Genomic DNA, 14,993 nt, shown 5'->3' with positions numbered 1-14,993 from the left:
TTGGCTTGTAATTTAAAAACCTGTATTCCATAATAATCCTGAGTATTTCATTTAGCCTGCCGACTACAGAACTGCTGTACTTTTTAAATTAACCGACAGTAGTCATTACACGTACCTGTGGGAGGAAAAATTACTCAAAAGGTTTAATGAAAATTGAAAAACTGGTCTCCACCAGGTTCTACCACTGATTATTCCAATAAGCATACCTGTGAAAATAGTCCACCTTTGGCTAATTGGTATATGCAACTTGTTATTATCTACTGAGAGAAAATTCAGTCTTCAAATGTCAAATCCAATTCAGTCTGGAGTGGGTGCTGTCTGCTACACGTAACTGTATATGGACCTCATTTTCAAACAGAATCCGAACAAGATCTACCAAATTCCATCTGAAATGTGTGAACGCATTTTACACTTTCATTACAATTATGTCATTAATAAACTGAAATTTGGGGTGAATCGTGTCACTGGAAGCCCTCCATTTCTGGAAGGCTGCCAGTGACACGATTCCTGAATGTGTAAATATTCAAATCTGTACCTTATTTTGCAAACGCAACATCACATTGTATGCAAACTCCCCTCTCAGCCGCTTCCCCTTTAACTGACAGTTTCTGTTGACATTCCACCTAATGAAATTATCAACGTGTCCAGAGCTGAAGTACGGTTCTATAAATTCACTAAGTTCTTTATGGTGAAATCAATAACAGCTCTTAAAAAGACCGGCTGGTTTTTCACACATGCTCTCTTTCTGAAGAGGTCTTCCCTGTCAAGAGAGTGGAGACACAGAGGCTGCTGTGGTAAACGCTATCCGCGGGGTAGCTAAGCAACAGCATTCTCCTTAACAAAGAGAGTGTCAGCTCAGCTGGCAAAGCCCAGGGAAGATGCCTCTGCCCAAACAAACACAAAAAAGGCAATGCACAAAACGTCTGTGTGCACAGCTCACTTTATGGCAAGAGCTCTCTGCTGGAATACAATACACACTGTCTTGGGGTCTTTAAGTGGAAGACCGAACAAATAAAAGGGTCAAATGATGATTTTACACACCCTATGTGTTCAAGCTTATTTCCAAACTGAAATGTCAGACTTTTAATGAGAGAGTGGTTGTGTAATGTAAGAGATCTGACTTGGTTTTACTGATTTGGGTTATTAGGGATGTGTATTCTGACTAATACTGATACTCAAGTATGAGAGACATTGATGAACAGATATTCTGTTAACTATCATAAAGGAAAAGAAGACTTAGGTCGATAAAAATGTGTCATAAAAAATGATATGAAAAAAAAGAGACAATTAATTGAACTGAAGTTCAATAACAAATTTACTGAATGTCAACACAATCACAAAAGATGCAACTTATGTTTTCTCCCCGATTTCTCATAATGCAACGTTTTCCAATATCTAAGCAGTGTTTTCAGTACTTAAATACTAGTAGCTGGAACTAGGTATTCCATTAGCCATAAGAACCTCTAAATCGTATGGAATAACCTTTCCTAAATTGTCATAGACTGAAAGGTAACAGACTGTATGTTTATATCAACAAGATTTTTCAGTTTAGCCAGACAACTTAAGCCTAAAATCAAGTCTGTCAAATAAGAAAACAGCAGAGAGATATTCCTATTGGACAATCATTAGTTGTCAGCTTAGGTTATCTGGCTCTTGCTTTGTGAAATACTCCACAGGGTCCACTCTCAATAACAATAACAACACAGCGCATTGTCATCTCTACAAACAGGTTGTATTATTACATTACTGTGGATTCAAACAGGACTACTGTTACTGAGGGAGCTCCACATTTGTAAAGTACTTCACTCCAAATTTATTTTGTAAAAACTGTAAACTGTAAAAAATACAGACACTGCATGCTGGATCACTTAAAATAAAGCACCAACTTGAATAGAGCTGTACACATATATGCAGAGACATACACACAAGCAGAGTCACAGCCAGACAGACACACACACTCACACAGAAACTATGGCTGCAGCATGTATGAGGGTATAAGGGTGGGAGGGGGATGCTGAAAGCATAAAACAAGATTCAGTTACTATCTATCCAGAATTAACTTAGTACAGACCAGTGTCTATATGTTACAGTATTCTACAGTCATTTTCCCCATTAAGACAGGTCCTGGATCAGCAGTGAGGCAGGTCATTTACTTACATACTTACATTTACATACAGGGAAATACATAAAATAATGATGTGCTCTCTGTATAAAGATGCTTCAATAGAACAAAAGGACTCTGCAGTGTCTAAGGACTTGAACTGCATGTCAAATAATTTTCTGAAAAACAAGTAAACAATGAAATGAGTATTCACGTCGCTTTCTGGTCCACAAAATGTGGTGATAGGCTGCCCTCTAGTGGTGAGCACTAGAATCCGCATGCAGTGGCAATCTTCTCAGTTTCCACGGTGACACCAGGAAGAATAAGGAGTGACCTCCAATACCGAACCACCGCCTTAGGAGGCAGAGCTACCTTGGGATGAACGTAAAAGAGAGGAGAGTGTAGAGTGTAGAGCTGTACTGAACTTTGATGTTGGGAGGGAGTGTGTGTGGTGTGTCCGTGAGTGTGTGTGTGTGTGTGTGTGTGTGTGTTTGTGTGTGTGTGTGTGGTACTTCCAAGATAATACAGGCGGGGCACAGACTGGGGCATCGCAAAACAGCCATGGCTCTGAGCCAAGTGGGCCATGGCCCAGAATCTCTACTCACACATGCTTACACAGTCCACTCACACTCTCTCTCTCACACACACACACACACACACAGCTACTCCACTATTGTTGATTCATTCACCTTTATCAATCTCATCACATCTCAAGCCTTTTTCCTTTCATCTTACACGTTCCTTCCAATATCTCCCCCTACAATAGAGTATCATAATCGACATCACAGACTTTGTCAATTAATTACTACAACTTTTGATTAAAACAACACCAAGCTATTCTTTGAAAAATTCTCCCTCCACTTCATTTGGGTCTCTTCTTTCTGTCTCTCTTTTCCTCCCACTTTCCCTCAGCCATTCTCTCTCTCTAATCCCACAACCAGCTTACACTCCCACGATGTGAGTTTATCACTGAAGAGAGTGATCATAAACACAGGGTTTGATGTCAGTACATCAGATCTGATATAAGATGAATGGAACACAAAATGTGTTCCATAAATAATTCAACTACACAGACCACATCAACAGAAAATCTGACCGCTTTTTAAAAAGTGCAACAAAGTCAAGAACCATGACACTAACAGAATAAGACAACTGTTGACTACTCCCCTACAATGAGAATAGTGGCTGATTTGTCGGAGTGGTGGTTGATGTGTGGTTTATTTAACCACGTCATAAGTGATAGCGAAAGAAGTTCAGCAAAAAAAATCAAATTAAGAACAAAAGTACAAACAAAGTTCAGGCTTCAAGAAAGATGCTGACTTCAGCCATGCAGTATACTTTTGTTCATTCTTACAGATTACAGTATTTCATACTGTGTTAGAAACCACAAAAACAATCTATCTGAGATTACTGCACAAGTAAACACTGCTCTTGCTAACTGGTTTACATTATATTTTAGCTACATTAGTCTTGCAGCTCCAGAGCAAAACTAAAGAATCAAACTTCAGACACTAAACACGTCTTGGTTAGTTAAGTACTACAAGCCAAGCCCCTGTTCTTAGTTGTTTTAAAATACCACACTACTGTAACTTGTTACAGCAGAGGGCTAAAGGGGCTTCAAGGCTGCTTCCAGACTACTGATTATTTATTTCATGGAAAATTACTTCCTGCTTGTATTAATTTCACTGTTGTCCTAAAGGACTCATCTCCTAAAATAGCTTTTCTGCAGGGAATAAGAGGAATGTGTCTCTGCTGTGACAGCTGCTCGACTGTACATAATTAGGGCTCTGGGTGTGCTCGTGCTTATGCATGTGTCTCTACTTACAGAGTAGAGTGTGGACATCAGAATCTATTTGCCTTTACAGACAGGTAGACCAGAGCTAAATATGTCATGTGGTGAAATAATACTAATGAAGAAGGAAGAATACTCATGAACTGAAGAAGAAAGGTCATATATGACAGGCGTTTTGTAGCTGGATTGGCTTCGGAATTGAAGAGCCATCTGGGTACATAATGTGTGCAGAGAATTACAGGGTTACTGATGGAGTGAGTGTGGAGGCAGTTAAATGAGGGGGACGTGAGCTAGTGTGTGTGTGTGTGTGTGTGTGTGTGTGTGTGTGTGTGGAAGTGGTCTGAGGCTTTGAGACTGTGTTGGGTAAATATAGCATTCAGATAGCCACACCCTCTGCCCATGGTTCTTTACAAGACACTTAGGAATTTACACCAATGTGTTACTCTTGTCTACGCCTTAGCTATAAACCTCCCACTGCCACCCACCACCAACCAATCACAGTTTTCAGAGCCCTGAAAAATCTACCTTACAATCTAAACATTAACCAACAAATCCTTCTTTACACACACAGTCTTCACTTCAAAAACTTAAAAATCTCAGTTAGTTCAGCTTTCAGTTCAGGTAAAGCTGACCCTTGCTCCAGGCAAAATCACACCACTCCACTTTCACTCTATATCACTCACATACTCTGGCTGCTCTAGTGACATAAAAAAGCAAAGCTGCAGGAGAAAGAAAGAATAAAACTGCATTTGTTCTAATCAATTACTACAATATTTTCAAAAAGTGAAAAAAGTCTGTGTGTATTTTTTGTTTATTGTCTGTGTTTCACTACTAAAAAGTATATATCACTGTTGTCAGAAGAAAACCTCGTATCTCCATTTTTGACGTTTTTGACATAATTTGAAAATACCTGTTACCTTTTCATTGGATGTAAATTTCATGATGAATAGACTAAAAGAAATGACCTAAAACGACTTAGAAAAAATGTCGGTCCATTGACTTACATTAAAAGTAAAGTAGGTTTTTTCCTTCTCCTGTAAAGTTGTGATTTTGGAGATGAGAGGTTTTCTTCTGACAACAGCGATAAGTATGTATTGCAGTGTACTTTTAAAAATGATTCTGAATCGTAACAAAAGAATCAATGACACACTGAATTGTTACTTAAAGAGTCTTAATCAAATTACTCTGAGGTCACCATGAATGACCTACAATACACACACTCATACAGACATAGAGAACAGCACACACACACACAGACACACTCACCAGTCTCTCCATCTCTTGTTCTCTCATCCTCTCCTCCCGCTGCCAGCGATGGTACTCTAGAAGTTCATCCTCGTTGTCACTGATTTCAGAGATGCTGTTCTTGCGCTCCCGTGCACGAGGCTGAACCGGCCGCTGCTCTCTGGAGCTCTTCCTCTGGCTGTGGGGGCTGGTGAGGGGAGAAACCCCAGCCTGGGCACTCAGTGCAGGGCTTAAAGAGGCTCCAACAGGTCCCTTCTGCCTCCCAGCATGGTCCTTCAGGAGCACAGATACAGGAGAAGGGCTTCTGGTCCTAAGCCTTCTCGTTCCTGCTCTATCTTCTTCTGCTGTGGTTCGCCTGTTGAGTCGAGGGCTCTCTGCTACGGCCTTTCCTGATTGGCTACGAGTGGTCAAAGAGACACCAGGTAAAGCTCCAGGTAGGACAGGAACTCCTTGAAGCACACGACGTGATGTAGAGGGGCTGGGAGGTGGACGTTCCAGCACTGAAACTGCATTGGACGATTCCAGGCATCTATGAGCTGACTGAGGGCTTTCTGGGGGCAAAATTGAGCGTGGCTGGGGCTGGATTGTACGGTCCACTGGAGGAGTCTCCTGGCCCAGGCTGGATCTAGGACTTGAGGAGGCTGGAGATGAGGACGTTGTGAGCCTGATGCTGTTCTGCCTGCTTGTATCTCCAGATGCTGAAGAGGATGAGGCTGAGGAGGAACTCAGAATTGACCTTGGACTTTCTAGACCTCCTCTAGAAAAGACATCCTGGTTTTGGCCTTGGCGGTTGGGTGAAGAGCTTGGTGGTGTCTCTGTCAAGGCCTTCCTTGAAAGTCTAGGACTTTCCTGAACTTTCTGCCCCATGCTGCTATTGTTATTCCGAGGTACTGACGCCCTTGGCTGAGGAACTGGGACCTGGACTTTATGACTAGCTGAATGTGAAGGTACAGGCGGATTACTTGGACTGCTGGCAACCGAGGGAGACGAAAGAGGAGAATAGGGAGGAGTGGCATTTTCATAGCTGGAGCCCACTGACATAGCTCCTGGGCTGGTTGGAGGGGAAAGGACATAACGCCCGCCCCCATTGAGCATCGGGGAAAGGGGAGACTGTGGGATGGGGTGGTGAGAGAGCTTGGCAGCCTCAGATGAGGAAGCCTGAGAGTCAGTCATAGACAGAGAGTCCATGATGTCCTGGAGGTCTTTCTCTATGGAACGGACCAGCGTGCCATGGCCAGGACGAACTCTCTCATGAGGAACAGGCTGGTGGTTTCCATTCAGTAGTCCATGGGGTTCTAAGGGAAAAAGAATAATAGCTAATGTTGATATCAAATATCCATCCATATTAAGCAAATTTTTACTGGTAAAGACAGAGGAACATAATTCTTAGAAAATATGGTCGCTAGGGAAAACCACAAACACACGCTGAATACTTACTGTGTTCATTTTAAATAAAATTTACGATCCTCCTTTTCTTTCACATAATATATAATAATGTACAGTACCAGTATAAAGTTTGGAGACACATCTACTTATGGAAAAGCTAAACTTTATTTTTGCTACTTTGTACATTTTAGAATAATAGTCAATATACCAAAACTATGAAAAATAACAAATGGAATTATACAGTCTAACATTTTAGATTCTAAAAGTAGCCTCTCTTTGCCTTGATGCAGCTTTGCATTCTCTCAAGCAGATTCATGAGGAGGCACTTTGGATTTTCCAAAAAGGCGTGAAGAAGCAGGAGATAACTTTACTCAGGCCTATAAAAACTACATGTTGAGGGGACATTTCAAAAATAATTTTTTCTTCATTTAAATTTTTTTTTAATAAATTACAATTTTAGCACTCTCAAAATGTGTTCCATTTTTATGTATTTTCCTAGTGTGTGTACTGCGTACTCATTGTAGTGTACGCCGAAGTCTAGTGCACAGTTGCTATAACTCACAAATACTAGCAATTTTTAGATGTTCCTTTGAAGGCTCTCTTTTTAGGCATTATCTGGTAGTGCAATGGCATGCAAAACTAACGGCTTATTAGGCTACGGAACTGAAATATGGATAAATCAATGAGACGTAAGCTAACAAAAGTAGCAGCTAAGTGTAATGCTACAGTTCCCGATCGGTGATTGACTGATTATGACTGCAGTTTCGCTACAACTAACCCGGTTATTATTCTATATAAGACCATCAATTCATTAAATCTGCCTTTGTGGATTCAGTCACGAGATGTGGTAGATACAGTATGTTCAAACTGACAGGAAATATGAAACAAATCCACTGAGAACGCAGATTAACTGCCCATACTTTACCAATACTTCACAATCAGGATTAGCACCATTGCTATTACAATATGAATCCCGTTTAATTCTACTGTTAATATACTTGATTTAATTAAACACTAAAATATTTATTAAACAATTCATGTATTTATACTACCGATAATAATAACAATAATAATATTGATGATAATTAAGAAGAAGAATTAGTAGTAGTAAATAGTAGTATTAACAGTAGTAGTAGTTAGTGTGCTTTGTATTCTGAAAAACCGCTAATAAACCCTGAGGTAATAAACCCAGGCGCACTTATATGTGTATGTCTGTATATTTGTATATGTTATGTAGTTAAAATGCATACTTTGCATTTGTTTCAACCGCGTCCCCCTTTTGAGAGGACCACCCGGCTAGATTTAAGCTAATGAAAAAACATGCATTTATTAGGTGTGTCCAAACCTTAGACTGGCACTGTACATCACTTTACTGGCATCATCAAAAGCTGTTTAAGTGCCTAAAAAATTGCACTTACAGCACATGTACTCTATGCTCAGTCACAAGAAGGTTAGGGAAATACAGGCGAAAACTCTCCATCCCTTCCTCCCTCTCTCTCTTTTTTAACAAACACACATGTCTGCGGACACACAGTTCCTCCACCTCTTTTTTCCTGCCACACAACACACACACACACACACAGGAGACGTGGGTGTGTCATGCAGGCTTCCCTCCCTCGGTACAAAGGTTGGTGTGGACAGAGGAGAACAGAGCCTGAATTACAGCATGACTCACACTCCTCACACTTTGCCACTCTTCACCACACTCCACACAACTCCCCACACTCACTGCCTCAGTCATGGCCCATCAATCTCCTTCCTACACTCAAGTTATTTAGCAAGTCTTTCTTGGATAAAGTCTTGGTAAATCATCCCTCCACAATCCACTGTACACTCTACAGTAGAGCCCAACTAAAATTTGGCAGATAAAATCAACCAATATTAAGGTTCCATTAATTTAACTCCATAATCCAGTGCTTGGGTGGCTATTTCCGCTTGTTAACTATGTTACACTTTTCTATTAAAGGATTTTTTTTTCAATTAAATAGAGTTTCCTGTGCTTGCTGCAAGACAGCTATGAACAGTATAAAACAGATAATACTTGAATTTAGTCTTTGTTCGTGTTTCACTCTGTCCTTTACTCCTCTGTTAAGAACATGTCAAATTCTAAGAGTTGATTTTGTATGCTAATGACCTCTGCTCTCATTGGCTGTCTCAGTAGTGGGGACAGGTGTAGTCACTGTGCCACGCTAAAGTGCTCAATAGTGGCTGCAGCAAAGGACGATATAAAGAGGCTGCAGGTTCGACTTGTTTACCTGTTTTGGTGCTTCTAAGATAATGATAATTTCTGCTAGCCTGATAAAAGAGATTTCTGTGTCTTAGCTTCAGTTTATTTGTGGTTAATACTTGCATCTTATAGCATCTAATGGCTTTTTATTTTTCTCTCACGAAACAAATAATTAGCAGTCCATAGGGATCTAAATTCAGCGCATCCAACAAAAAAGGCAGCATGGCGCTTATTTTACATCTAGAAAACACGGTAGCACAAAAATGCCACTTGCTGTTTGATTTTACTATTGATGCATGCATCACAACTAATCATTTGCAGAATTTAATGGGTTAAAATGAAACAACTCCAAAGTCTCTGAATGTATCCAAGATCAGACATTAAGTATGACAGTGTTAAAGCACTGACAAAGCTTTTTTAAGGTAATATAAGGAATAATATTCGGGACTATAACGCTATTTGGAATAACATCATCTTTTATCATCTTCTATAATCGGTCATGTTCATTTTAGCTCCTTAAAATCGGTGTTGGTGACAAAATTCTCAAGAATGTTTGAGAACTGTATTTGCTAAAGAGTACTGAACTCTCTCTGAACTTTCCTTTAAAAAATGTTTATTATGACAAATCTACTACACATGTATTAGCTGGACATAAGGCTAAAAATCTCATCGTGTGTGCCCCACACAGACCGTCCCCTTCGTCAGTAAACAAAGCAACAGATTTCTGAACTCTGACCCTGCACCTGCCAGGTCATGCCCTCAACAGTCTAAACATCTTTATCGTGATGACGTCATACTGGCTCACACATCCAACAGGGAATTCACCCTGATAGGGTCAAAGAATCTGAAGGGGCTTTCCAGTGACTACACACACACATATAGACAAGTGCCTTAGGCCATTTAGCTTCTTATTCATTCCACTGGAGCTACATGTCTCCTTACAGACTCACATCCTGTGCACAGCCGAACAATTAGTGGATAAAGCACTGAGTGGGAGTCATTGCTGTGTTAAGTGATCTCATCTAAGGCCAGGATTGTAACCATCATAATGAAAATTAATAGATCAGCCTACGGTTGTCAAATTTTGGGTATTTTTCAGTCATCTAAATGTAGCCTGTGAGCAGCCTAAATAAAGGATTATGGCTTCTTTATGTGTACTCCACTATAGCATAGACATACATATTTCAGTAAGTTTAAGCTTACATCATCATACTGAAACAGTAAACTGAACAATGTATGTTAAATAAAATCTGCCATCACCAAGAACTGTAAATAAATAGCTGTGCTTAGAGCCAGTTGTGCAGTGAGTGCAGCTCAGAAGCTGTACCTGAATGGCCTTTGTAGGTGCTTGTGGGGCCGGGGTTTCCTCCTGGCATCATACTCTTCATCCTGAGAGCCTCCTCTGGGTGGTTGAAACGGAAAAAGGCAGACTGACCAAAACAAAGCATACACCCTGTGAAAAAAGTGGAGAAAGGCAGAAGAATGAGAATACTGAAACTCTGGTCAAACTCTGGACATCGCTGGTTGGAGTCCAGCATAGTTTGGTGATTTCTCTGCTCACGCACACTAGATTCGATTCATCAGTTAATTACCAGGTGTAGTTGATGTGTTAAAGCAGGGAAACAATAAGCAGGGTTTAGGTTTCAAAATAGTTGAATAATAAAAGTCCTAAGATTAGTAACAGAATAATAAGCCTGAATAAGGCAAACAAAGAGTGTAAAAATGAGCTACATATGAAATACTTTAATCGTGGACCTGAGTTGGGTGGAATTGGATTGGTTCCGGCCACAACACACACAATGAAATGGCCTTTACTGACAAACCAGGTAAAGGTTAATGGGAAACCTTTTCCAACAGAGAAACAGTGTTTTGGAAACACAGCAGATGTGGCATTATCTGGATTGCATGTGCGTATATGTGTGTGCCCGCCAGAGTCTAAAATAACAGCTAATCCAAAACTAAGAACAAAGTACACACAGGCTCAAATGAGAAGCTTTCACCAAGGGTAGCTCCTTTGGAGCTAGAGTAGGAAAAACACAGTCCACTTAGCAACATAGGTGATGACATTTGGTTCCAGAACTTGTTCTTTTATTATATGACTGAATTAATGTATATAATACATATATATAATAAGTAAAACACAATCTTAGCAAAAAAATCTACAAAAGGTTTGGATTGTCAACACTTAAAAAGGTCCAATACACAACACATTAACCTCCCCATTCATTCACCCACTTAGTATTCTGCCATTATGACGGTGCTGTGATTAAGGACCCAGATGAATCAATACTGCCTGCTCAAGAATTATGGCCTCCATTTCATAATGAATACTGGCCTGGGCTGGTCTGAGGACAGGAAGTACTGACTGTGAGAAGAAGGATACACATCATGATGCTGCTTTAGATACCAGACATGAGCCTTATCATCTACATCAGCTCAAATGACTTCCATTTAACCCTGCAATAACTGAGTCATTCAGGACCAACAGATTGGTTTTGCGTTCATAACAACGTAATTCATATTCAGGCCATGTCCTGTCTTATCTTACAGGAAATTAATATTGATACCGCCTTTCTTTTGGATAAAAGGCTTTAAAGCATATATCCAGATTGTTTCATATTTATTTAAGGCAGCAATCACTGCAATAAAATGGCAAACAAATAATGCAGGCGAACTGATATCAGTGGGCTGTGTCTCACAAGTTGTAATTTGCCTGCAAGCTTAATACTTGTTACACAAGCACAATGAATTAGGTCATCTCTCCTAGAGCTTCTGTTTTCACACTTAGAGCAGAATGTCTACTTTTCTTCTTATCAGACAACAAAACACACAAAAGAGTAGGGTAGCCTGAGGTAAGCCATTGTGAGTGTTCAGGGTTCAACAAAAAAAAAAAAAACCTGAAAAATAAAAATGTTCCAGCCATCACTGTTATGCTCCATTAGGTCACGTACTGACAGAAAAAAGCTAACTGGCTGGAAATTAAGGTTAAAATGCGAATGACAGCAGGTGTCTATGACTGCAGTACAGTAGATAAGAACCTACAAAACAGCACGAAGCTTAAGTTAGACTATTCTTTTTTTTTTTAATTTTCCGTTCCACCTTAAATTGAGCGGCGGTTGTATTCTGGAACACGTACAGGCTCCAGAATGCAACTAGTAACTGTTACACACTTTAAGGTGGAACGGAAAGTTCGAATAATAATAGGGTGTCAGCTTCGTCAAAACTTCATAGCACTTCAGCACTTATTACTGTAGTCTATAATTCTGTTTCACATTCTCATGTGAGGACAATTAACATTTATATAAACCATTTACTAACTATAAAGCAATGTAATAAACCCCCAAAACCTCTTAAATTAGCCCACTGTAACGTTACTTGTCATGGCTAACATGGCTAACGAACATGAAAACAACAAGCCAATACAGAAATACTAAACAAATCACTGTACCACATTATTGCCTTGTAAAAAAAAACTTTCAAAAAAACAAAAGTCCCAGAAAACTGCGAAAAGCGATAAAAAGCTTACATTTCACAAACTAAACACAGAAACAGTGAAAGCCTTACATTTAAAGCCGTTTGTTTCCAGTCATTAGCGAGCGCCAGAGATGCTAACTTTCATCCTCTCAGGAGAGAAACATCCAAACGTCTTTCTTCTGAGCAGCCTTTGCTCGTGTGCCGCTGTCTAGCGCCTTTTGTAATGTTAATGTCACTTATTGACTTTCTCTTTCACACAGAAGAGGCCAGATGTCCACCTGCCAAACTGTTAAGCAAACCACACACGAGCAAAGAGCATAAAGCCGACGGAAAACGTGAGGCTGCAACGTTAACGTTACTCCACCGTGGCCATGTGCTGCTCTCAGCCCGACATCAACAACAGTTAGTTAACTAACATACCGGCATCCACCTCTCAGGGGGAAACCTGCTGCTCGCGCTTCTTTTTATCCTCCTCTCCAGACTTCAGTGATGTCGAAACAGAGAGAACTTAAATAAAGCGAGTTTTTAAAAAGAGCCAGGCTCAGTAGTGGCACTGCTGAGGAGCAGAGAGTGGAGTGTGTGTGTGTGTGTGTGTGTGTGTGTGAGGGCGGTGCGTCGAGCAGCTGTTGCAGCAACACCGGCTGCTGTCTGTGCCATTAGGGATGATAATATTGTGGTGCGCTGCGGGAGAGCAGAGCAGCAGGCGGGGCTGTAATCTGCTGAATAACATTAACACCCCGCTTTAGTGTGGAACTTACAGAGGAATTCTGTGGAGCTTTCTAAATTTCTGTGTAATTCAGCCGTTGAGATTTAAGTCATTCAGAGTGGTTTGATGTGACGTGGTTCATTGTAGAGCAACTTACAGACCCAGGCTTCTTTACAGTGGTGGTGACAGGAACCAGGGGCTGTTATGTCTACAACACAAGTATAGCCATTTTGCATTCTATCCAAAATGACCTGTGACCCTAGAGGTTTTCTTCCTAGACGAGTTCTTACATGTAGCGCTGATTATGGTAAGTAAAATAGCAGTACATCTATTATTTGTGTACTGTTTTGCCTCATCTGTTGGAGCCCTGTTTGCATTGGTCATCCTCTAGTCCTTCATCAGTGGTCACAAGATGCTGCTCACAGGTCTCTGTTGGCTGTGGGGGTTCTTACCATTGAAGAACAGGGTAAAAGTGGGGTAAGAAAATATGCAGAGAAACAGAAGGACTACAGTCTGTAATTGAGGAACTGCAAAGTGCATCTGAAAATGTTTTTTCAAACTACTAAAACACTGAACAATAGTAGATTTAGCCACCTGCCACGCTAAATGCTAATAGCCTGTGTATTCATGCTAGCCTCCTTCTCCAGAAGAACATCTAAATTAAATTCAACCTAGATTTGTAATTACCAAACCTGTCAGAAAACAAAGCTAGAAAGTTGTAGAACTTGGCGAACTAGGTAGATTAACAGCTTATGGCCAACTAAAGTAACACACTTTAAGGTCAATGTCAAAGGCAATATGCTGAATTGTCCATCTATTTTTATCTTTTCCTGAGGCGTTTCAAGGCTGAGCTGTTAAGAACAACATTATTTTAATAATAGCTTGGTTTTAACAAAAAGTGCATTTGCTTTTGGCTCACTATGTCATTTTCATTCACAAAAATTCTCCAGAATCCAAATCAAATCCTGGTTACAGTCATGCAGCCAGCTCTACAGTATGAAGAACATTAACCTCTATGAGTTCTTTTTATACTATTTTTCCTGTGATAGCTGTTTGCTTTGTTGGAGCATCATATTTTTGAATTGTATACGATTTGCTTAACCAACCACCCTTTTACAGTGTACAGCACTCTGTTATATTTGTCCACTGTATCTACATAAAGTCTATATACAGACCCGTGACATTCCAGGCTGGGCAGCCTTAAATAGCCATAGAGAATATAGCAAGGTCAATGTCTTTCAAAGGAAGTTCAAACACATCTCCATACCATGGATATTCGGTGGGTCTGTAGTACATGTTTTGTTACATACTCTGAAGCAGAGAATGATGTCTCAGTAGTTTAACCCCTTACAAGGCCAGGGCCCACCAGCTGGCCCAAACTTTTATAACCCAAGAATAGCAGTTAGCATTGAAGTCCCTGTAGTTACTGAATAATAAGTGTTAGCCTGTAACAAGCCTGGGGTTTTAAGGGGTTAAATGAATAAGAGGACATACTGAAGCTGAAAATGGCAATGTTTGACTCAAATCAGAACTGGCATTGGAGTGGTGACATTTGGCCTAGCATTGTTTTCATCTGACTGAATCTATTGATTTACTGCTTTAGAAGTCCCTGTTATATAAAAACACAGGTCCATACAAGTGACCTGCCATCTTACCTGAGCTTAAAATATTAAGATTAAAACACAATGTGGATTTATTTAGATAAAAGTCACATTTGCATTCCTTGTGCTGCTACGTCTTGATTATAATTGTTAAATTAAAAGTTAAATTAAAAGTTAAATAAAAGTATATTAAGAGGTTTGAATAAAAGCCTTATGTGAAACGAGTTTGAGTCAAAGAGTTATGAAATTCAATGTTTAAGAGAAGAAAGGGAACTTAAAACTGTGTTTTAGATTAATCGTTCTTTCTTAGTTCACTAGTAGAAAGTATGCCTTATAAATAACATTCCAGTGTTCAATTAATGACTGATGTATTTAGCCCATGTGACGTTTTACCATCACCACTCACAAGGCTGATGTGGCTTTTCGAGCCCAAACAGCTTTAACTCCCTAAAATCCCAGGC

At 40.0% G+C, this 14,993-nt stretch overlaps 1 protein-coding gene across 10 annotated transcripts in view; it reads right to left on the bottom strand.

The window, feature by feature from the left end:
- Positions 1–14,993, bottom strand: part of phldb1a (pleckstrin homology-like domain, family B, member 1a) — an 80,702-nt gene that overhangs the window by 30,908 nt on the left and 34,801 nt on the right. For 8 of the 10 annotated variants that reach the window (XM_036580467.1, XM_036580468.1, XM_036580471.1 and 5 more), the window contains exons 5-6: positions 10,079–10,204; positions 5,160–6,433 (exon numbers count right to left, since the gene is read on the bottom strand). In XM_036580467.1, the coding sequence (XP_036436360.1) occupies positions 5,160–6,433; positions 10,079–10,204 (1,400 nt within the window). Of the gene's footprint in view, positions 1–5,159; positions 6,434–10,078; positions 10,205–12,315; positions 12,832–14,993 lie in introns of those variants that run through there. The other 2 variants (XM_036580475.1, XM_036580476.1) reach the window with 2 other exon arrangements.

This window comes from Colossoma macropomum, unplaced genomic scaffold (genome assembly GCF_904425465.1).
Source record: "Colossoma macropomum unplaced genomic scaffold, Colossoma_macropomum, whole genome shotgun sequence".
NCBI lineage: Eukaryota > Metazoa > Chordata > Actinopteri > Characiformes > Serrasalmidae > Colossoma > Colossoma macropomum.
Note: the sequence above shows the minus strand (reverse complement) of the source record. Positions and strands in the feature narration are given on the sequence as shown.